Source organism: Periplaneta americana, chromosome 5 (genome assembly GCF_040183065.1).
Source record: "Periplaneta americana isolate PAMFEO1 chromosome 5, P.americana_PAMFEO1_priV1, whole genome shotgun sequence".
Lineage (NCBI taxonomy): Eukaryota > Metazoa > Arthropoda > Insecta > Blattodea > Blattidae > Periplaneta > Periplaneta americana.
The window spans coordinates 66,188,737-66,215,093 of record NC_091121.1 but is presented as its reverse complement, the minus strand read 5'-3'; the positions used below and the strand labels follow the sequence as shown (position 1 = coordinate 66,215,093).

Sequence of the window (26,357 nt, the reverse complement as noted above, 5' to 3'; positions counted from 1 at the left end):
TCGTTGAACGCTATGAAACATTTACCAGATGTATGCAGAAAATAATGCTTCGTCTTAAATGACATTAATGCAATGGGACGTATTGCACCATGTATCAAAAGTATTTTCTGCATCTTTTTAGTTTCTACTGGCAGATATACTTTTTATGGCACTCTTTCTTGCAGGATTTATCAGCAGTAATCTTACTAGAGGTTTTTGGTTTATCTAGAGAAAAACAAAACTCGAGTGGGATTTAATTTACTCTTACACGATTAGAAGAAAGTATATAAAGATTAGAAGAAATAAAATACTCTAATACAATAAAATAGATATTAATTGGCTTACTGAAATTTGATTTCACTAATGTTAGCTTCACCAAAACATTTGAACGGAGCCGCCATTTTCAGTTGACTGTCTATGCTGTAAACAAATGACGATCGCAAAGCATGTTTTATAGTACTGTAAAGGATTTTCAGTTCTAAATGTTGGCAAACAAAGAAACAAATGGTAGGAAGGTGATAAAAACAGGAGAAAGTGTATAAAATTAGAAGAAATAAAGTACTATAATACAATAAAATAGATATTAATTGGCTTATTAAAATTCTATTTCACCGAAATGTTTGAACGGAGCCGCCATTTTCAGTCGACTATCTATGCGGGAAACAAATTATGATCGCAAAGCATGTTTTATAGTACCGTACCGAAAAGGATTTGCAGTTTGAAATGTTGGAAGACAAAGAAACGAGTGCTAGGGTGGTGATAAAAATAAACAAATGCTAGGGAAGCGATAAAACTGTGCGATAAGCAACCATGATTTGTTGAAAGACGTCCTTTCGTACCGTTTTATTGGTCAAAATTAGTATGACGTAGTAAAAGTGTAATAGTCAGTACAAACTTTCGAAATGATGCTTCGGCCTGAAGTGGCAGGTTTTCTTTTTAGAGTAAAACATAAAATTTCATAATTGTGTATGAAGTTTGATACCGGTATGTTTGTTTATAAATTATTCAGCAAAGCCTTACATACTTCACAATTACAGTACTAATAACATGAATATACGCTTCAATATTGATCGGGGTAGCTCAATGATAAAACATAACTTTCGGAACATTCCGGATTCGATCAATTTGATCGGGGTTTTTAGTGGTATCCTCTACTATAGTATAACTAGGAAAATAGTTATTTAAAATACAAGTGTCGGATTGCTTCCCTTTTCCACCACAAACATAAAATACATCATTTCACTAGACTTGGTGGTGAACATGTCTCAACTATGACCACTAGATGGCAGAAAATTGAAAATTCAATGTTCCATTCCCAACAATGACAGTATGATTTCGCAATTAAAGCGACATGTAATAAGTCTAAAATAAAACACATAAAATTAGTCAGTTAACATCAAACTTGTTTATTTTGTTTCTCTAAATTAGTATTTTGGACCACTTTGTCCTACGGTGCTTATTACATACCACTCAGCTGCGTGTTTAAGTCCACTATACAGATGTTGTGAACGAAATATTTTATTTGTAAAGTTTTGGTCCATGGCGCTATTCCTTTCTTTTTATTCTTTAAATTATTTTGTCTTTATAATTTATGTTCTGATTCTAACCATTACGTTTTAATTAAATCTAAAACATGTTTATATACCAAGCTAGCTAGACTTTTCATTGTTCCGAAATACGGCGTCTACAATAGCATCGTTACAGAGCTTATGAACTTGAACCATGACATGAGTAGTGAATTCCACTGGTCTTTGTTCACTCTCTATAGAACTGCATAATACAAGGGCTTAATGATTCGGGAAGGATGATGTGTTGGCAGATATGAAGGAAACGTACTGCCTTTCATGAAGCTTACCTGCAGCAAAGATTGAACTGCTGTCCCTTCTGAACCTAACACTCATTTGAATACGAAACAAATTAAAATAGGCTACATTTTACAGAATTGTAAATAATTTTCGAATATTAAACTTATAAAGTTGCTGCAGTTGTTATGAACTTATGAATAAACTGCTATCTTGAGTCTTGAAGATCTATTAACTTTTATAGCAAAATGTGATTACAGCTCACAGTTTTCATTTAACATCAACTTAAAATTACATAACAATTAAGGATGGGATCAAGTTTACTAAGTGCAAGAAGCAGAATGACAGTGAAAGCAAGCATTTAACTATACTCGTAATAACACTTAGTGCTTAATTGGGGGGGGGGGGAGTGACTACATAAATTCTTATAACAAAGCCAGTAGAGCAGGTTTAGCGTGGCTAAGATTGAGGGCATGGAACGGTGATAAAATTGTCAACGAAGAAGGAGAGCGCCTTTGTCCACTGTGCGGGGAAAAGGACTCCTGGAGACACATTTTATTACAGTGTGTCGAAACGGAACATATCCGGAGAAAGTATCTACCATCCTCGATGCTAAGTCAGAATAGGAGTTTGCTTGCATGTCATGGGCAATAGAGAATGGGAACAAAAGAGTGGATTGTTCCTCTTGAAGGCGAGACAGATTAGAACTTCAGCTGTTGAAGTTTATGATGCGAACTGACGAAGGGGTAATGGTAAATACTGAATTATGCACTTTTATGGCTGTTTGTATGTTAGGTTAGGATATATTATATAATGTGTTTTGTTTGTGCCATTTTTATATTAATCTGTGTCTTCTTTTAGAGAGTGGTTGGATCTAATCATAGGTGAGGGGGGTGAAACCTACAAAGTAGAACTTGTTTTACAAAACACGTAAGGTCAAAAGACCCGTGCATTGGATTTAAGAGAAAATTCTGATATTATTGCACGTCTGTCTATATAATATTACTCAATAAATCCCTCTGTCTATCTAGTTCTGTTGTAATCTTATTTCAGAGGGACTATTTCTTCTACAAAGTGATAATTTCCAAAAGTAAAGAAAGCAACTCATGCCGCCGCCGCCGCCGCCACCACCACCACCACCACCACCACCACCACCACCACCACCACCACCACCACCACCACCACCACCACCACCACCACCACCACCACCACCACCACCACCACCACCACCACCGAAACTATTACATTTACGACTATAACTAAGACTACTAAAATTACTGTAACTAACCTAAAACTACTATAATAACTCAATTAATCCATGGCGTGAACAGCCCATGAAGATCTAAAGGCGGTCAGCCGGTTTTTTCCCTTACTTTCACATGCCTCAGCAGAACGATCTTCCAACCAGAACGGGGGTATCATGTGGGCAGCACAATGATCCCCCCAGCCGTTTCAGCTAGTTTTTAAGCCCGATTTCGCTAGCCATGACTCCCTAAATTCATCTTGATGCCTGGTAGGCATACACTGACCAAAATTTCATGAGAAAATTTCTTCCCCGTGAGGACTGCAATCAGGGTGCATTCCGTAACTCGATTCCTTGGGATGATGTCTTAGACTACGAAGAAGAGATGAACAACGATCGAGAAAGCAAGACTAACAGCGCCCGCAAAGCCGAAAACCCGCACGACAATTTTCTATACGTCGCGTCGTTGACGTAAGACTGCTTGTGAGTGTTTCGAGACGTCGAGATTAATCACTCCCGAAGTCCCGAACGTCAAGCAGCCTTGAATAGACATAGTTGTTCATACCTGACTGAACTTTTATCTACTTTGGCAACTGTTATATATGTATAAACAATCAAATAGCCTATTTGAAACATCATCTCTACCTTTCAGTGTGTAATAATCCGTTCCCCAGTCTTTATTTAATTACTAGGCCCTTGCTAGGAAGTTTCTTTTCATATATCTGAAATCAAGTGTGCAATCTCAAGTAAAAAGATATTAACGTTATGTTTTATGTTTCTTAGAAATGTAAATTTATGTGAGAATTATTTTTTCTATATATACTGTATAACCATTGGTAATATCATATAATAGAACCAGAACATTTTGATAACTGAGATACTGGTCTGTTTTGTCTTTTTGTCTCATTTAAACATTTATAATGTTATTTATTTCAATGATGTATGTTATTCAAAGTTGCGAAATGCTACTTCGAGAATGATGAGCGAGACTCGAAGCGCACGAGAATGAAGAGACGAGACTCGAAAGACAAATGCAACGAACACAGCGAGCGAGAGCGGCAGTTAGTTTTGTTCATCTCTACTACGAAACTACGGGGCAGGACTAACCACAACTACTATAACTACAAGTATTACTAAAACTATTATAACTACTGGTATAACTACAATGACTAAAATTGCTGTAACTACAACAGTCAGCAAAACTGCAAAAACAACTGCTACTAAAATTTTCAATTATAGAGCAGTCCTGGGAATAGGAGGAAAAGTGAAAAAAAAACGACGAAACCCCTGCCCATGTCCTTTTCTCTTATACCGCCATATAAACAAACGCAGAGTAAGGCTGTGTGCATCAGTGGTGAAATTTAGGAGCTGAAAGTTCATAAAAGCTGTGATGACTGGCTGATGCAATCCGTCACTGGCCGTCCTGTCTACTTGTACCGCATCAAAACATTACTGTCTCTGCTGGGAAAGATGGAGTGAGGAGTTAAGGGGTGGTCTGCATACCTCAATCGAGTTAATAGCGCCCAGGCCTGTGATAGAGCGATGTCGTACACCAGTGATGTCAAAGCAAGCGCATTTTTCTGACTTTGACGTCGTGCGCGGGCATTAAGCGCTAGGTATGCTAGGAGGAATAAGCAGCCTGTTGGATTAAGAAAACAGTGGTCCACAAACTTCAAAAGGAACGTGAAATTTTATGTCGTTATTTTTATATGGCTTCTTTCTGTTTGTTATGTTCTATGTTGTCTGTAAAACAAAAGTACTAACACCTATATCTTAGTCTAATATTGGAGTTGTGTTTTAAACGTTAATAACATAATAAAGAGTAAAGAAGGAATATTCACACAAATAATAACTACAACTATACAGTACTAAGTGAATTAAACACATCATTCATAAAGAAAGTGTTATCCCAAAGAAAGACACTGAATATGACATGAGAAGTTGAAATTGATATTGATGATATCATTAGCCTTATAAAAGTATTCAAAACAATATTATTGTACAAAGCAAAGTTGCCTAGGTACATGTTTTAACTGTAGCTAATATTACATAATAAAACTCTTATCGCATTATGCTTTTAGGTGATTTTGGTGCGCAACTTTCTGTTATGAAAATATTAAATTATCTCGAAATCTGTTGAAGCTATAGAGCTGACGTTTTACCAACACATAGGCACATATCTTTTGTTTGTGATGTAACAGTATTTGCTTTGTTAATTCATTTCCTTACAAACATTTTCCATGCAAATATTTTCAAAATTTGTGATACACTATCTTCAGTAATACGTATTTACGATATATTAGATTTACGAAAACATTGTTTTAGTACCTGTAAGGCTACTAAACAAACATATCTGAAAATTTCACTTTTCTGTAAAAAAAGTCGAGAAAATATTCCTTTTGAATAAAAAAGCAAACTTGTGAAAAATGAGCATTAAAATTAAAACTTACATTCTTATAATGCAGTTATACTTCTCAGGCAAATCTAAAAATTAACATGGATACAGTTTTAATAAGTTCTCTTCCCTTTATCCATTGAATCAGTGCTGGCCATCCCTGTATATAGCGCGACCAACCGGCATATACTACCTCTTTCGTCTGTATCTTTCCTTTCAGCTGTAAAGCGCTCAGGCTCTCCTGCGCTCTAAAGCGCGCGCTTGCTCCTATGGGCATCAGTTGACATCACTGCCATACACAATGCAAGAAGACATGTAGAACATAAAGTTGTATCTTATCAAAGTATTTCGGTTACCTTTTTTTGGACCATCCCTTAATAATATTATTATTGTTATTATTATTATTATTATTATTATTAGTATTATTTCATCATCATCATCATCATCATCACCATCATCATCACCATCATGAACATCATTATTGAACAATTTTTAATACATACATTTAAATATACTTATGGTCTCATATTTGAGTAAAAAGCAAATGTAAAACGCTTTTTGATTTGTAGAATTCATTAAAAACTTTCTCGTAAGAGTGAATAAATTATCACTGTTAGATTTCGAGCAGTATTATCGAAGAACAGGTATATTTCTCCTTAACAAGAAGTGTCGATTTTGAACGTCTCATGCATAGAGTAGTGCTTTTCCAAGCTCTGTTTACACTGTCGTCGGTCGTCGTGCACTGACGTGGCAGGACATTCATGATTAATTGGGTAAAGCAGTCAACCAAGATAACACGCGCTGTCACTGCGTTTGTCTTCCTGCCTCACTAACTACACAAAGCGAGTCTTGTTTAGCATGAGTTTCCTTTAAGTAATTGTTCTACAATTTCTGGTATAGGAGAAGTCTTTCTTTCTCAATTGCATCCTATTGCTTTCGGGCATCTCAGTCTGATTTCAAGTGGGATTTTGCATGGCGAAGAACATTTCGACATATTCCAAAGCACTTCAGCAAATTCCAAAGATCTTAATAAGACAATTTTCTCGGACCCGGGATCGTTTCTCACCCGGGACCTCCAGGTCTGACACAAGAAAATTTCGACATATTCCAAAGCATTTAAGCAAATTTTGAAGATCTTAACAAGAAAATTTTCTCGGACCCGGGACTCTTTCGCACCTGGGACCTTTAGATCTGACACAAGAAAGTTACGAGATATTCCAAAGTCCTTATCATAAATTCCAAAGATCTTAACAAGAAAATTTTCCCGGACTCGGGACCTCAAAATCATATACGAGATACAGCTCGTAGATTTAATCTGTTCCCGGTATGGATCTTAGAACCTCTTCGTTACCAGCCTGACGCTTAAGCAATGGACTACCGCGAACTTCTGAAGAAACTGTGAGAACGGTGATGCTAATAATCTAATATATGCTAATATATCTGTGCCGACGGACGTTTCTGAAAATAATCTACCGCTCTGCATGACAACATTTGGTCACCGTAGAAAAACACTGCTAGAGCACTCTTCATAACAGTGTAGAACGTGCAAATTTCATTGCTTTTAACTCGCCAACTTTCCAGCTATACAGGGTGATTCACGAGGATTTACCGTCCCTTACCGAAGCTTATTTCCGAAGGCATACTGAGCAAAAAAGTCATATAAACATTTGTTCTAATCTCAATATTTTCAGAGCTACACTAATTTGAAGTCGTTTGTAAAATACCATTATTCTTGAGTTTTAAGGGGAAAATAATATTACAGATAAAGAATGAGCTATTCAGGAGTATCATTTCTTTAATTAGCTAATACTCTGAAGCTAGAAATGTGTTGTGAATTCCATAGTTGCTTCGTACAGTTTTTTTTCGATTTTTAACTACAAAATTACATTTTCTTACGCATTTGTCATAACAATTGTTACAAATAACGTCATTCTTGTAAATTCTTTAAGACTGTACATTAAGATGCATAATTAAACTGTAAAGAGTTAAGTACCTAAAGTCGTATGATTTGTAACAATTTTTGTGATAAGTGCGTAAGAATGATGTAATTTTTAATTAAAAATTGAAAAACAAAATTTGTACAAAGTAATTAACAACACATTTTTAGCTCCAGAGCACTAGTCAATTATAGAAATGACACTTCTAAATAGTTCCTTTTCTATTTGTTATATTTTGTATCCTTAAAACTAAAGAAAAAAGGTATTTTACTCACAACTTCAAATTAGTGTAACTCTGAAAATACTGAGATGAGGACACATGTTTATCTGACACTTTTGCTCAGAATGTCTTCGGAAATAAGCTCCGTAAGGGACGGTAAATCCTCGTAAATCACCTTGTATAATTTGGCTTTGGTATACGTAACTAACTTTCATTTGAGACAGTATAATCAAGTCGATAATCCTAAACGCATATTGGCACTTGGCAACAACAACAACAACGTTCTTTAGCATCTAGATTGTTTAGAGAGAAGTGTACAATCGAGTGAAATCGATGGGTGCAACTTAGTAATTATTCTGTTCTGATTTCTCTGTTTGTAACGTGATTTGGTGGAACTTACCGACATCTCAGAAGCAGGGTGGTCCACAATCTCTAATTCGGCCTCTTGACCATCCAGCATCACTGACACCGTCTTCTGACCGAACTCCTCGTCTGAAAGCAATAGAAATTCGCATTATATTCTTCAATCGAACGACATGTTATGTCAAACTGTTCAGTAGATACCTAGGGTAAAAATAGTTATTTTCTTTCTTTACTTAGACTCCAAATGTGTAGATTTTGGGAACTTTATTAAGTTACAAGATTAATAATTGGCACCAGACAAACATGTTCAAATTCGGAAATAATTTTTAATTTATCAGTACGCGGAACACAACATACATTGATGTTATAAAATACGGCATCTATTTAGAGATTTTCACGAAAAACTTTTTTTTTAACATATACTCATTGAAAAGTTATTTTCAGCATGCCTGTCTCTTAGTCTCTTGTGTATAAGTATTTCTCCTGAAACAACTGAAGCGGTTTTTGCTTATATTCAATTCCTACGGTTCAATCTATCCAGAAATGATGCATATGAAATAACAAATAATCTACTCCTTTCTCCGTGGATTAGATAGCTTGGCCTGTCCCGATCTCAGCTCACCTATTCTTAAGTCTCCTTATGTCACATCTTCCCTTTTATTTATATTGTAAAATTTGTTTTGCAATTCTTTTTAATTCCATTCTGTTTGGACGTTTCGTCCAGTTAAGCTTATGTCTATAGTTTGAAATCTTCTCTCTCAAGGAAAACGTCCTAAGTTCCTGTCTAATATCTGTATTTCTTATTTTATCTTCTTTCATGCAGCGTCTAATTGTGCGTACAAATCTCATCTCTGATATAATTTTATCTATATTCTATTTTAAGGACATACTATAGGCCTACAGGCTTCCTAGCCAAACAGCTTACGGGGCACAGTCATAGTTTCATAAAACTTATGAGTGTCATTCCTTGTTTTTTTTTTTAATCAACGTTCTATTTATTGTTCCACAAATACCCTTGGCTTTCGTTATTTTATTTGTTTTGTCATGATCGAAAGCAAATGATATGTCCCAACCCAATTTAATAATCTCTTACTTCTTCCAAAATTTTATTTCACATCATACTTTTTATCTAATATAGTATTTCCCTCGGAATACCGTGGCCATTGTTTATCTGTAGATATTTTATGGATAGATTGTATTGTTTATACAGTTTGTATAATATATATTCATTTTGGCTACAAATGCGAATGAAAAATAAACCATATGTCAACCAGTACTAACATCTAACACTAGCATAACACCTGCTTAAAGCAATTTCAGTGACGGAGCACAAAGACGGAAGGCTGCCAAAATTTATTAAATTCTACCCAGCCTTATGTTTACCAAAATTTAAAATGCTGACGTGTCTACTGTATGAACACACACCAAGTTCAATGGAAGGGAAATCAACATCAAATACCTGCCAGAAATCAAATTCGGACTCTCTAAATTCATATAAGAAAGCTGTACTATTGAAACTATAGCTTAGGATACGAAAAACGTTATCACTAGGGACCGGATTTTAAAGGGAATCTCTTTTTTTTTATTTCAACACGAAACATTAAATAATTAATTACGATGTTCAAAACTATCTTCCACTGACCAAATTATGTGGTTCTGACTCCTCTCCTCCCCCTTTTTAAGTCCACATTCCCCCCTTTTTTTTTCTCTTTTTTAAAAACATCTCTTATTTTGGTCCTTTTTTGACAGAATATCGCAAACATTTAGATAATTTCCCTATATTTTTCGGATAGGCTTATAACTTCCTGAGCAAGCGAAAATAAATATCGTTCTTCATCTGATTCCAGACATTGAAAAATTAATAAAGTGTGCTGATTTAGAGTTCAGGATAAAAAGAAAATTTTCACCTCTGGTTTCAGTTGATGTTGAGCGGTCATTTTCTGTTTATAAAGACATTCTGCATTCAAAGAGACAGAATCATATTGAAGCATATTGAAATATTGAATGTGATCAAATACAACACTTTCCTTATGTTGTGAAGCGATAAATATAAGCTTGTGTGTGCTATGTGTATCCATGAATGTGCTGAAGTGTGTTTTCTATTAAAATAGCACCCTTTTGAGGGAGTAATATAGTCCTTTTTCAAATCATTTTTTTGGCTATAACTTTCTCTTTTTTGTCCTTTTTTGATGAAAAAATTTCCCTTTACAATCTGGTCTCTAGTTATCATTCTACTTCTCACACACAAATGTTTTTATTACGTCATGAAAGCAAACTCAACAAATTTTTTGTTTCAGAATAAAACCTTTGTCCCTTAAGTAAGACTGATTTTAAAGATAGGGTGTTGTCAGGATGAGAATATTACACGTACAGAACTTCACAAAATAGTACAGTTACTAAGCTGAAACTCTCGAACCGTGGAGCAAGCCGGGGGATTGAAGCGAGACCACTTGAGATACGACTCGCCCCCTGCTGCCATTTGTTTGTTTTGTCACGTTGTAGTGGTTGTTTTAAAGTCAGGACATTTTCAAAATCGTTGAAACTTTGTTGAAATATGACCTACAGTACACACAAATAAAAACACCGTTTGGTTAACAATAGAATGAGCTTATTTACCCACGTGTGAGAAGAGAATAACATAAAATACAAGTACGACGAACACTTTGTTTGAAATCATTAACACACTTTAATTTCAGTCTGTGTTCAGCATTCAGACGAAAAAAAAACATACAAAATATTCTCAATTTCACAAATAACCAATAGCTTTAAGTCCTTAATATTATGAGAACGCCAGTGGAAACCGTTTTATTTTAGACAATCTCATTTATTGCCACAAATCGGCAGACTTTATACTTGTATTGGCGATCGTAAAGGCAAGATCTTACGAAAATCTCGACTTACGGTGTGGTTTTTAAAAAGGTTTCTCAACAGTTACTTTTTTGTACGGGAAAGGAATTCCAAGGTTAACACCGCAGCTTTCAACGGACTTGTGCCTCGCCACTCCTTTATGTAGGAATGATTGTTAAGTTCGAATGACCCTTTATTTTACGATATAGTGACTCAGAGGTACCATCTGTCGGTTCAGTCATGTAGGCTCTGCGTCCGATGAAGACCCACTAGAGCAGGCCTGGGCGTTAACATCTGGATTGAGGTACTGCAGACTACCCCTTAACTCCCTACTCCCAAGCAGAGACAGTTGAGTATCGGACCGATATGAGTAGACCTGAAGGCAAGCATTGCTGAGTGACGGATTGTATAAGGCATGCATCATAGCTTTCGGCTCTCGGGGTCGTCTGAAATCCACCACTGATGAACAGTCCTTTACTATGTGTTCGTTTCTAAAGCGGTGAAGCAAAATGGATATGGGCAGGGTATCTCCTTTCCTTTTTCCTTCCCCTTTATGCCCAGGGCTGCACTAGAGTGTCCTTTCGTTCTGCGATCTGTACGCCAGTCACAATATTACATCGCGTTTTGAATAGCTATACTATTTAAATTATGATGATCAATGTTGAAACGGAGAGTGGCAGTGGAATGATAGAGGGAAACGGACCCCGAAAAAAGTCTTCAGAAAGCTTGATTTTTTTTTTCACCACAAATACGACTCCGTCCTCACAGGAATTCGAACCAGAGGCCGCAGAATTTCTGTAAAGTGAAGGTCGAACTAAAAGAAGTCTGTTACACGAATTCCTTATTAGCCCGATAAGAAAACGAGAAACGAATAGCGAATTATGAGTTGTTTACAATGGTTCAATCAATCAGAGACAATGGCATTGATTGCTGCCTGCTCGAGGGGATGGCCGTGCCGCAGACAAAGGACGGGCGCGTCCTCTTCGTTGCACGTGAAATGAAACAGAGGATCAGACAAGCTTCTCTTGTCGAGACGATGCTCTCGTAATTTCTCGAATTCGACGTGAGAAAAACGACGCTTGAAGAAGCTTCCACCTTCTAATTTGTTCGGTCTACAGATCCACAACGGGGAATAAAATTCAACGAAGTTTTAACATTTCTTCTTGTGCAATCTGTTTCCAGTTAAACTAATTGGTCAGATGTGAACTATTATTGTGTACCACATAGGCTATATCTTTTGTACTACTTGAGAATAAGTGACCTTTAATATACTACAAAACGAATTATTTTTGTTGGAGGTAAATTGCCTTCGATGAATCATCCCCTTTTTGCAGAGATTTATTTTCTCTACTTGTGCTACAACGGTACAGTTTTCCGTGACCTCGATAAATTCACATTATTTACTTATCGATCACAGAATATCGTCGTTGTTCCTGCAATAACTTCTATGTGCAAAATATGAAAATTTTCAGTAGGAAGAGAAAAAAACATTGCAGTAGTGCATAGGAATGTTAAATGTTATGTTTTATTTAACGACGCTCGCAACTGAAGAGGTTATATCAGCGTCGCCGGATGTGCCGGAATTTTGTCCCGCAGGAGTTCTTTTACATGCCAGTAAATCTACTGACATAAGCCTGTCGCATTTAAGCACACTTAAATGCCATCGACCTGCCCGGGATCGAACCCGCAACCTTGGGCATAGAAGACCAGCGCTATATCAACTCGCCAACCAGGTCGACTAGTGCATAGGAGATCGTGAATTCTTACATTTTCGAAAGAAAGAAATATAATTATGTATATTTTATTATTTGCTGTATCAAAGCTATTTAATAGAGCAAAAATCTGAAAATCGATAAATATATCACATAGGAGTTATTTCCGGAACAACGACGATATACTATAGATCTTCATGTGACAACAAAATATCTTACATTCGTCGTCCGTAAATCTATTACCCATCCGTATCGTAATATCGCATCCGCCACAAACTGCTATTGCTACTTATTTGGACCCGCAACAATGTTCTTTGACTTCACGCTCATTTCTGAAATATGTAGAAACGCATTTACTTTCATTAAGAATGCTACAACGGTTCGAAAATTGGCAACATTACTTCTACGAATTCCACTAGAGTCCGCTACAACGGAATGTGTCTCACGCAATCAATCACAACAATTTCCATGGATGCTCTTTCTATTTTGTTTACAATTTATACTATACAAGAAACTGAGGTATTTAGGGTGGGTACAAGGGTCTTTTCTTTCCTTTGTACGAAAGAGAGACCCGAAGGCTTACACTGCAGCCTGAGGCTTATTGTGCTTACCACTCCTATCCTGTGAATGATTGGGTAGCCGAACGGCCGCGCTCTTGTACTAGTACAGCACACCGCATCATGAACTTAACCCGGGCTATTGTATGAATGATGATGATATGTGAATTAATGATAGCGAAATGAGTCCGAGGTTCAACGCCGGAAGTCCAGAACTACCCAGCAATTCTGCTTCAAATGGTTGAGGAAAAACCCCGGAAAAAACCCCAACCAGATAACTTGTCCCAATTAGAATTTGAACCCGGGCCCACTCGTTTCACGGCCACACGCGCTAACCGTTACTCCACAGCGGTGGACTACGTGGGTCTTACTCTTTCTCTCTCTAGATAATCCACATAACTTCCTTCCTTACAAGACCGAGTATTTAGTCCTGACAGCTCAGCGACGCGAAAGAGGGGAAGGAATAGGAGCAGTGGGGAGAGTTCCGGAGTAGAGATAAGGGCGAGAGGTCGGTAAAGGAATGCAGTACAGCTTAACTGTACTGGAAACATAACGTCATACCGCGTGGGTGACATCCGTTCGCTCTAACTGCAGGCGACAGACTAACCTGAACATCCCTTGGCGTAACTTAATGGACTCGCCTGACTCAGGCGCACATTTCTGGCGACTGTCAGGACTAAATAATCGTACTGTACTTATGGTGAAGAAGCTTAACCATTAATTGCGCTTTATTATTAATTAACTTAATTTATTATCCATTATTTCATTTATTGGGTTTTCTATAGCACGCGGCACTGAAATTTTTTTAACGAAAAATTGGAAAGCTATATGTACTGTAGACCATAATTTTAATGCAAATAACTGCGTGCATTATAAAATTTATGTTTATAAACTGTACAGTTTTTATTTTTTTTAATTTTAATTCAACATGTTCTCAAAGATTACCACAATATAATAAGCTAATATATTTTAATTCAGTACTTTAGAATCCATGATCAATGTAGTTTTAATTATAAATAACAATAATTAGGGCCTGATGATGCTTTAATTAAAGCGAAAACGTTAGTCTACGTATAGTAATGTATAGACTTCGTTGAATTGCCACACGCAGCATGCTATCAGGTTGCCGATGTACGGTAGTATAGAGGAGGTGAGCGACCGCCCGGTCTCGTAGTATAAGCAGTTCATGTTAAGAGTTGTGACCGGTCCAAACAGATAGAGCAGCTACAGCTAATGTATACCTATGTAAGCACTTGTTTTTGTATTGCTGTGGTTGGAATAGTCAAAGTTTACCATTTATTACGTGCAGACAAGAATTCAATCAAACATGCTACAATGAGACTGTTGCTGTTCCAAACAATTGCCCCTGGAATACCCTTACCCCCGCAGCCAGTCTTGATCCGTTGGGGAACGTCGTTGGATGCTGTTAATTATTATGCAGAACATTACGACAAAATAATGGAGGTAATTGATGAATTGGATAGCACAGACAGTTCCGCTGTTGCAGCTGTAAAATTATTGCCTTCTGAATAGCTATTGGAAGATATTCTGTTCATTGATTCTAATTTTAAAATCGTGTCCAAAAGCATCATCCTGTTAGAATCGTCTAAACTACAACTCTCAGAAGCCCTTAATATAGTGGATAAAGTATCACAAACCGTAATCCAAAATAACAATTCATTAATTTCAGAAAAAGTGAAATGTAAATTGAGAAACATTATTGCTAAAAATTCTGCCTTCGTATTATAAATGATGTACCATCAGGTCACGGCAAGAAATCTGAAGTTGGTGTACTAAAAGTAGTGACTTTCCGTTCTTCAAATATGCACCTATTATATCGTGTGCTGTCGAATGTACATTTTCCCAAAATAAAAACTGTTTAAGTGACTAACGGAGGAGGTTACTTTGCAGTCGCTCAAAATGTACGTAACTCTTCACTGCAATGCACATATTCAAGGATGATGTGAGTATCTTACATTAAATTTTAAGAGTCAATATATCTCACTATAAAATGTATTTACATGTTTAGACATTTCCTACTTCAATGATCATTCATTTTATTTCTTGAATGCAGGATACAGGTTTTATTGTAACCGCAGTATACTGCTCAGTGTTCACATCAGAGGCATACTCTATTCTTTGTACGTCCCCTTCTCATACAGTCTATACCGCGTGCGTAGTAAACCTTGCGATTCTCGTGGCAATTCCACGAAGTCTAGTAATGTATAATGACGTGTAACATCAATTTATTCAGCTACTGATAAGTAAAGACGGAAATACTAAAAATAAATTTATTCTCTGATTTTATTTTCTACACTCTCACAACTTTCATTCATAATAATATATAAAGAAAAATCATAAAACGCTACACAAAAGTTGATACGCTTGATGGCAATACTGTGTGTTGTGATCTCTGCTAACTAGATGTAGAACCCACACACGTCACTGGCTGTTTGAGAGAGTGGACGAGTGGAACTCGAAACTAGAGATGAACAACGATCGAGAAAGCAAGAATAACAGCAACCGTAAAGGTGAAAACCCGCATGACAATTTTCTATACGTCGAGTCGTTGACGGAAAGACTGCTAGTGAGTGTTTCGAGACGTCGAGATTGATCACTTTCGAAGTCCCGAACGTCAAGCAGCCTTGAATCGCAACAGTTGTTTATACCTGATTGAACTTCTATCTACTTTGGCAACTGTTATATATGTACAGGGACATCATTTTATTTTTACTAACATTTCTAATATTAACCTGGCTATACCTCTGGATCAACGATTAAGAACCGGAAACCCCCTTCCACGACTGAAGTTCGATGATACTCGCGTAGTATAGCCTACAAACAAATCACTTTATTAGGTATAGGAGGAAAGAAAAGTAGTTCATCCATTTACGTAAACTAGGAAATATCGCGATTTTGAGTTTGATAATTTTCATTGGGATTTGTTTAATCAAAATACAGTACAGTATTAACAATGAGTGTTTTTACTCACGAACTGAGCTTTCCATGCGGACGTATTCATTATGCAGTGTATATTATACTGTCTACAGCACATTAGCGTACAATATAGAGAACGAAGTTAAATTGAAAAATAATCATAATATGGATATTTATACACATTTTTGAAAATGGTGGCTGTTTATTTCGATACAGGCTTCAGTTATAATGTGCATATATCTCACTATAGACTATTGTACGTAATTCCAATTACCAGGTTCGTACTTCGTATTAGTAACTCATGTTGAAATAATTCTGTACCTACTCTATAAAAGAGACCTTACGTACTGTAAATTCAGTCTTCACTTCTGCCCGTTCCGAAAAGATAAAATTACTCCGACATGCTGTCTACTGTCCGTCCAAGTGGTTACGTCGCAGCGTCGTAGAAAGAGAGGAAATCACGTGACAGTTAATTACTTAATGAGGCCCTTTTATTTAAGTTATTTTAAACAATTGTATGGGTATAATATTATGTAGACGTCCAATTCCTAACAGAAATTAATGTTCTCAGAAAAGAGCTAAGACAGCCCAGCCATTAGCATTTACAGAGAGGCGAATAGAAGCAGGTGGGGGAAACCGGGATGCGACGTGGGCAAATGGAAATGATGCAATATTGAAAGCTCTTTCGTCACTGGAAAACGCGAACATATTTTTGGAACGTACTGTTTACTATGACTGTATATGGGGTCTTGGATCTGTGTGGAGGACGGTTGAACTTCATTAGTAGAAGGGGTGGGAGTGAAGTACATTCAAAAACTCAGGTACAATAAAAATTGAAGTAAAGTAATATAAACAATCAACTAGCCTATTTGAAACATCATCTCTATCTTTCTGTGTATAATAGTGTATAATAGTATAATAATAATAATAATAATAATCCGTTCCCCAGTCTTTATTTAATTACTAGGCCCTTATTAAAAGGCTAGGAATTTTCTTTTCATACGTTTGAGATCAAGTGTGCAATCTCAAGTAAAAAGATAGCAACGTTATATTTTATGTTTCTTAGAAATGCAAATTTGAGAATTTGTTTTTTATTTATATAACCATAGGTAATATCATATAATAGAACCAGAACATTTTGATAACTAAGATACTGTTCTGTTTTGTCTTTTAGTCTCGTTTAAACATTTATAATGTTATTTATTTCAATGATGTATGTTATTCAACGTTACGAAATCTTTCCTCCGACCAAATGCTATTTCGAGAATGACGAGCGAGACTCGAAGCGCACTAGACTCGAAAGAAATGCAACGAACACAGCGAGCGACAGCGGCAGTTTTGTTCATCTCTACTCGAAACTATCCAGTGCATTTTAACACCGCTGTATGAGTTTTTTTAGTTATTTTACGACGCTGCATCAACATCTAGGTTATTTAGCGTCTGAATGATATGAAGGTGATAATGCCGGTGAAATGAGTCCGGGGTCCAGCACCGAAAGTTACCCAGCATTTGCTCGTATTGGGTTGAGGGAAAACCCCGGAAAAAACCTCTACCATGTAACTTGCCCCGACTGGTAAACCGCTGTATGAGCTGCGTTTGGGTTGGGTATCAATGTTTTATTTGGTCGAGCATAGTCCATTTAAAAACTAGATCCATTCGTGTCCAAAGTGGAGAATGAGCTAAATCAGTGTTCCGTACTCGCTCATTGCACAGCTCTAACAGACGGACTTACGACGTGATTCCCTTGAAGTGTGTGTCCAACAACGCTACGATTCAAGAACAGAGAACACAAGATATCTTATTTATGACGGATAAAATACCATACTCTACGCGTAATTTGAAGCCATATTAAAACTCGCTGCTCTGTCGGCAGAAATTTACTTAAGTGTGTGAAATTAATGTTGTTATTCTTGAAATTGTCTGTTTAGTCCGCTTTGAACGCCAGTGTTTACAATCTCAGTATGGGGATCTTAATGTATTGCGAGGAACATGACATATGTAATAGAATCATCGAGACTTCAGAAGCAATTACACGGGAAGGCAATGATTTCAGATTCTATAGGAAATAAATTTGTATTCCATGAGGAACTGAACTGAAACCTGGATCCGTGTAGCAATCAATGTTCTGCAGAGGAGTGGTGTTTATTACATAACATGCAATAAAGCTAGACGAATATCGTTTACATAAGCCGCATCTGACAGCACGTCCATATACTGTAGACAGAACAATCCCACACAACGCATTTGTCAACGCAACACGATAGTTGGGCAAATGGAATAAATATACCTCTACGTTTCCATATAACATTAACCACAATTTCAGAATACGTTGGGATATTTTTGGTCTAGTTACTGAATCGCGGTTCAGAATGCGCGCTACAATTACAATACACTGCCTTAAATTTTAAATGTACCTATCATTATGTATGAACCCACAACGAGAAAATTAAGAATGGCGGCGGTTCCTATCACGTTATCCATTCATTTACACGAGTAATTTACATTGTACAGGATTACTTACATTCATACGAACATTGCATTACATTGGAATCGTTCTTTTCCAAAAGGGCTTCAGTCCATTTTTTTTTTGGCAAAACGAGTTTTCCTTTGGAATTAGTAATTTAGGTGTCGACGTATCATTTTACAACAAAAAAGCTTTAGTCCAGTTAATACTTACTGTATATGTGAACTGTAGGTGTACAGTACAGTACAAATGTTGTTCCTTTACAAATGGACGTCAGTTCTGGACTGTGGCCCGTTTGGAAAAAATTCTGTTGCCAACCATATTTACCTTAAAACTGGATTGATAAATGAGGGGTTCACAATCAGAGTGGACCAAGTCCATCTGGAATAGTTCTGAGATATTGAGTCTTAAAGTTCCTGGCTCACGCTTAGCAACCTTCACCTTCCATAGGGAATGCTGCCCTCTGTGGAGTAACAAATGAGTTATGGACTTTGTTTGTTATGGCAATGAATAAATCTAAGTTTTCTTCATCCGAGATTGTATTAAACCACAAACTGATCACTGGTGGACTTGGTCCACTCTGGTTGTGAGCCCCTCAAATATAAACTGAATATATTTGACGATTTGTATTGTAATGCTCTGCTGCTAGTACTTGGTTGTTATTGTCGTTGAAGACATTCCTGGCTCAATAATGGCCGATTTTGTAAGTAAAAAAATGAATCAAGATAATGCTTCAAAAAAGGAAAGTGAATCCTGCAAGTTACAAGAACAGAAACTTCAGCATGATTGAAAAAGTTTTGAAAAAGAATGATCGTGTAATATAGGTACCTAAGAATTGTATTGTGTTTATGTATCGAGTTTCTTTTTCGCTGTTATTTATACTCGCTTTAACATCTTTGGTTATATCGCGAGTTAATCTTTTTGGTTGAAATCCGAAAGCCTCTGTACTATTGTTGAGACTGGTTCTATTGTTGTGAACTAGATGTATAATATGTATTATTGATTTGTTATGAATATGATTTCGGTGATATTCAGGGATGGTGTGGCCCGAATTTCATGGGATTTGCCTTACGGTTGAGGAAAAACCCTGAAAAACCTCAACCAGGAAATTTAACCCGACCGGGGATCGAACCCGGGCCCTCTGCGAAAGAGACTAGCATCCTAGCTCCTACACAACAGAGGTGGTTGTATCGAGTTGCCGTAAACATATTCAGAAAAAATCATTTTATTCCAAATGGGCGTAGTACAAGATTTTGGGTACATATAAGCAAAAAATAATTTTTCATAGTTATTTCTATGCTATAAGGGTACATTATTGTTACAGATGTGGCCTCACAATACTAATGAAGTCAGTTATTGAATATGAGCAACACAAAACAGTTTTTACAGCTTTTCTCAAATTGACCATTTTTGGACTATGGCCCTTCTGGAAAGGAGCGATACCGGTATATACATCATATTACATAAATTTATATCCTTGGATTGTATTACACAACACATATTACATTATACTGTAACTTTTATTACAAATCAATAATGTAATTTTGTTTCAACAACAGTCACTTTCAATAATTTAGTTTAAATACTCCCGTCAACAATGGGATTTCCACTCCACACAGTAATACGGTATTCGTTATTGCACTCCACAGACGACAATGACAATTTACTTGGATTATTCAGAACAACAATGCACTGCTAATCTTAAATGTTCACAAAGCACTATTTACAACACAGAACTGTCAGTTCTCAGTTCACAGTTCGTTTGTCTTGGCTAGTTCCTCTAGCTCAGTCACTCGAGTTCACAGTATCTCGAACCCCAGACCTTCAGAGACAGTCCACTGAACTTCGAACTCAGATCCCCCAACTGCGGTCCACTGCTCTCGAACTCAGGATTTCGGACGCTCACACAGCTGCGGACACACTCAAGTCGAACTCCAGTCTCGAAGCTGGCTTCATTGCTACACAAGACTGGCTGGCTTGCTGTCCACCGACTATAACAACAACTGCTCAAGTTCACTCGCGTGTCATATTTTATAACCAAACCACAGTTTCGAGAAATTACGATTTCGCGATCTATCGACAGATGCCTAGAAGATGACGCCTATCCAGACTTATCTGGATTTCTCCCCTCAGTCACCAGCTGCTTACTTCCCCCTCTCTCCCGCGGCCCAGCATGCCGCCGTTCCCCTTACGTCTTGCCACATCGTAGCGACCAACGTTTCGTCTCCTGCGCGCCCTGTCGGACACGCGTTCGAATCCCGACACAGCTGTCACAATACAGACTGAACCGTAAGTAATGTTATTAATTTCAGGGGGTCATTCTTTAAGACATTTCACATAAAAAGGATAATACAATTTTGCTTCCTTTTCGAGATAAAAATTGTTTTATATGAAACATTTCATAGTGTGTTTAGGGAAAGCCAGTGATTTAATTCCCAACGTATTCAGTCAATTTAAGAGAGCAGTGTATTATGATGATAAATGATTGAAATAATTTTAGTTCTGTCCTTTAATTATGCAGAAATTTGATACGAACAAATGTAAATTTTCGTTCTGCAAAGGAAGTTTGCAATGTTACATTTGTTCCGATCAAATTTCAGTATATTTAAAGACAAAACTAAAATTATTTAAATCAGTTATTATCATAAGACACTATTCTCTTAAATTGACTGAGCATATTGGGAATTCAATCACCGGCTTTCCCAAAACACGCTATGAAATGTTTCAAATAAACAATTTTTATCTAAAAAAGGAAGCAAAAACGAGGAAAAATTGAATTAAACGTTTTTGTTTGAAATATCACAAAGAATAACCCTCTAAAATGAATTACATTACTTATGGTTCACCTTATATAACACACATTATATTACACAGCACACAAAACAAACCAAATTATGCAGAAAAAAACTACATTATACAACACACATTATAGTCATTATAGGCCTATTATACAGCACACACTACGTCATACAAAACACAACACATCATATTATATTCGTATTGCACAACAAATACCACATTACCCAACACATATTATATTACACTGATCATATACGGAATTGAAGTCGTGATTCTCCGATTTGTAGAGCAACGAACAGCAACAACAACAACAACAACAACAACAATAATAATAATAATAATAATAATAATAATAATAATAATAATAATTGAAAGAGGAACAGAGGTTAAGAGTGTTAGAGAATAAGGTGCTTAGGAAACTATTTAAGGCTAAGAGAGATGAAGTTACACAACGTAAAACTGTACGCATTGTATTCTTCACCTAGCATACTTAGGAACATTAAATCCAGACGTTTGAGATGGACAAGGCATTTAGCACGTATGGGTGTATCCAGAAATGCATATAGAGTGTTAATTGGGAGACCTGAGGGAAAAGATCTTTGGGAAGGCCGGATGTAGATTGGAGGATGATATTAAATGAATTTGAGGGAGGTGGGATATGATGGTAGAGACTGGATTAATCTTGCTGAGGATAGGGACCGAAGTCCACACCTGTGGAGTAACGGTCAGCGCGTCTGGCTGCGAAACCAGGTGGCCCGGGTTCGATTCCCGGTCGGGGCAAGTTACCTGGTTGAGGTTTTTTCCGGGGTTTTCCCTCAACCCAATGTGAGCAAATGCTGGGTAACTTTCGGTGTTGGACCCCGGACTCATTTCACCGGCATTATCACCTTCATCTCATTCAGACGCTAAATAACCTTAGATGTTGATAAAGCGTCGTAAAATAACCTACTAAAATAGGGACCGAAGGCTAAGAGAGATGAAGTTACACAACGCAAAACTGTAAGCATTGTATTCTTCACCTAGCATACTTAGGAACATTAAATCCAGACGTTTGAGATGGACAAGGCATTTAGCACGTATGGGTGTATCCAGAAATGCATATAGAGTGTTAATTGGGAGACCTGAGGGAAAAGATCTTTGGGGAGGCCGGATGTAGATTGGAGGATGATATTAAATGGATTTGAGGGAGGTGGGATATGATGGTAGAGACTGGATTAATCTTGCTGAGGATAGGGACCGATGTCGGGCTTAAATGTGAGGGCGACAATGAACCTCCGGGTTCCTTAAAAGCCATTTGTAAGTGAATAATAATAATAATAATAATAATAATAATAATAATAATAATAGTAGTAGTAGTAGTAGTAGTAGTAGTAGTAGTAGTAGTAGTAGTAACAGGATATTTTACTCATTGAGAAAAGGTAAATTGAAGACAACACATGAATTGTCAGATTTTCTATCTGTGAATGGGTCTTGTAGGCCTACTTAATGTACTGATGTTCCACGCAGCTGGTGCTCCTACCTCGAGACTTGGCGTGTGACGCAGATTAAATCGAAAAAAGTGTGTTAACCGGGTAACATTGCATGCTACCCAATTACATCTCGCTTCCTGCTAACAATTCCACAATCGATTTGCGCTGCGCCTGCTGCTTGATTGATGTTGCTACAAGGAGCGCACAAACACTACAAATAACTCTCCTCTCTCTCTGGAAAACCAATTAAAGATACCCGAAGAGTTCATTTCACATCTGAGCTTTAAAAAATTAAATACACCACGCAACTACGTGTCTTACATAGTCTGCTATACTATCGGTGCTTACAAAAGTTCAAGAGATACGTTATTTTACCAACAGGTAAGGAAAATATACATAGTCATCATCGTCGTCATCGTCGTCGTCATCATCATCAATAATCATCACCATCATCATCATCATCATCATCATCTTCGTTGCCTTCATAATGATCATTGTCATCGTCAATATCGTGATCATCATTATAATTAATTAATATTTAAGGAGAAAAATTCGATCCGGCGCCGGGGATCGAACCCGGGTCCTTGGTTCTACTACCAAGCGCTCTAACCACTGAGGTACGCCGAATTCAATCCACAGCACCGGACCGAATCCTCCTCCTTCAATGTTTCCCTTTGTGGCCTGACTCCAAGTTAGGCACATATGTTGACTTATATGTCCAATGTCAACTGCCATTATACTGTACTAGGAGCGCACTCAGCTGAGTGACTTGTTTGGCCGGGATTCCGCAGATTGTGCACGTAACTGCGGAATCCCGGCCAAACAAGTCACTCAGCTGAGTGCGCTCCTAGTACAGTATAATGGCAGTTGACATTGGACATATACGTCAACATATGTGTCTAACTTGGAGTCAGGCCACAAAGGGAAACATTGAAGGAGGAGGATTCGGTCCGGTGCTGTGGATTGAATTCGGCGTAGCTCAGTGGTTAGAGCGCTTGGTACGTAGAACCAAGGACCCGGGTTCGATCCCCGTCGCCGGAGCGAATTTTTCTCCTTAAATATTAATTCTCAATATTACAAATATTATTCTGTAGGGCAAATTAATAAATCAATAATATTATAATTAATGTTTATGTTGATAATAATAATAAAATTATAATAATAATAATAATACCAACACAAAGAAAATAGATTACAAGGGTTACATGGCTGCACTATAGGTTAAATGGGGTTCGGAGTTGCAAAGAGTTTGAGACATACTGGTTTGAAGTATTACCACAGTCTAATATATACAGTCACGAAGCTCAATACGTAGTAAATATGCATCCATAGGTAGATGCTACCACTAGGATCGCTAATATCGCCTCATTACAGACAATGCGAAATAGTACCGGCACAGTCTATTGTTCCTAGCACCCTCACAACTCAAGCTTCGTGACTGTATATACTAGACTGTAGTATTACATTAAAGCAAGGCTCATACATTCTGGAGTCGATGTTGAACTTTTCGAGGTGATTTCCTGCATTTTACGTTCTTTAATATTCCGTTATTATTGGACATTATTAGGCCTATTATTTCTCTTCTATTGGCCAGCACGTCCTCGCCAGATACAGGCTACGGAATGTTATTCACAAACTTTTTTTCCTCATTGAGGTTATACGTCATCTTGCTGGAACACCATACCCATGTTCTTTTCCTGTGATGATTCATTTCTGGAGAAGCACATCGTGTAATGCCTGGACACGTTGCTGCGGTAGAGGTAAACTTTCAGATAACGTTGACAAGTTGTGTACGGCATAGCTATCTCTGCGAAGAGTAGTCTCTCTTCTTGGGACTTGCGTTAACGGCAGCTTCGGTTTCGAGAACATGTCTATGGGTATGGATGTTAATAGAGCCACTTTCTTGAGACATGCGCTACCACAACTATATCGACATTCAGAGCTCTCTGAACACCATACTCATGGTTAAAACAACGTTGAATTAGTGTCATATTTTCAAATTTTTCAAACCTCAACACACATTTCGCTAGTTGCCTTGCAGTAAACGATATTTTGTTTATAATTCAATTGTTCCTAAGTGACAATCTGACGTCTTTTGTTTGTAGGAATAATGAAAAGAAAAACTCCCGTGTTTTAACGTCATATTAATAATAGTAAAGGTGCTCACAATCGTGCAGTGGGAGTATTCTAATATTTGCTGTATTCTACTAGTGACCTTACGCGGTTCTGACACATGGTGATGTGATACCTGTGGTACAATCTGTTGCATAACGAACATACACATTCACTTTCTAGTTCATGATATTTTGTGTTCTTGCATATCTTGAGGTGGAATCCGTGGATAGCTATACTAAAAGCCAGGTTATGAACCGACGAAACAGGAAGTAGTTGGAGGGCGAGAGGAAAGTGCGGGTTAGAGGAGTAGCCTGTGCAGTGATGACACGTTGAGTGTGGGGGATGGAGGGGAGAACGAGAACGGAGCTTTTCATTGGACCTCGCGTGAAAATATCGTCTGCTAACGAAAATCTGGCAACGGAATCACGGAGTCAGTGTAGCCAGTTCATTTGCAGTACCACGTGCATTACGAGTCTCATTTCGTACCAGCGTCATTAGCTCGTGCTTTCTTAAAAACAGTAATTTTAATTACTAATATTGTAGATAGTGTTATCGAGAACTATATACAGTAGTTATTTTAAACATATCTGTGACAAACGCTGAACACGCTTTGAATCTCGCCTCACTATGTGGCAACAGAGCTCAGAAAGAGAGCAACAGAACGTTGCTTCCGGTTTAGTCGGATCATAACCTGGCTTTTAGTATAGTCTAGTGATTAGAGATAGGAGATATTGGTTTTCTTTTTCCATTCTCTATTTATCATTGCATCCGTTCCATAGAAGTCTTGCCAGATTTGTCTTCTATTCGAACTTTTCAACTGTAGTAGTATCTCCGCCTGACTCGTAGACAGCAGAAGTAACATGAATTTGAGGTACTCTATGAAATAGAACACATCACACGGCTATCCCTTAAGGGGTTAGGTACAGCTTACAGCAGTAAAATTTTTGGAAATATTCAACATTTTTTCCTCCATTACTGTATCTTGTATAATAATGAAAATTGGTATATGTAAAACACTGTCCTTCTGCTATATGAAAAAAATATTTTTATGATTTTAAAAAAATTAATTATATATATTTTTTAATTAAACATTTTGGCAGTTCACTGTGCAGTGATGAAGAGTTTCCCTCATAACTCATAAACTTGTTAACTTTTCGTGTTCTTTCTCTTTTATTTTATTGCTGAAACACATATTTACAATATCACGCTCTTGCAACTGCATTACTTAATAAATAATATATATTTTTTTTATTTTGTGTTAGAAGAAAATACTGATATTTGACCATTTTTAAAACGAATTTACTTTTTATCAGACAATCTATCATAGGTAGAGGAGTGATCTTGCATCATATTGTTGATATGATATGTATAAATACAAACAAAAAATTCCAACACAGAATGTTGGATAGTTTTTGAGTTATGTGGGAAACACTTCATCACTGCATAGTGAACTGAATTTTGAAAAAAAAATGTAAATAATTGTTTTTAATGGCAAAAATATTTTTTTCATATAGCAGA

General features: G+C 37.1%; 1 protein-coding gene across 1 annotated transcript in view; it reads right to left on the bottom strand.

Moving 5' to 3' along the window:
- Positions 1–26,357, bottom strand: part of LOC138699784 (GTP-binding protein REM 1-like) — a 405,969-nt gene that overhangs the window by 47,052 nt on the left and 332,560 nt on the right. Inside the window, exon 4 of the mRNA XM_069825933.1 lies at positions 7,977–8,068. Within this exon, the coding sequence (XP_069682034.1) occupies positions 7,977–8,068 (92 nt within the window). The remainder of the gene's footprint in view (positions 1–7,976; positions 8,069–26,357) is intronic.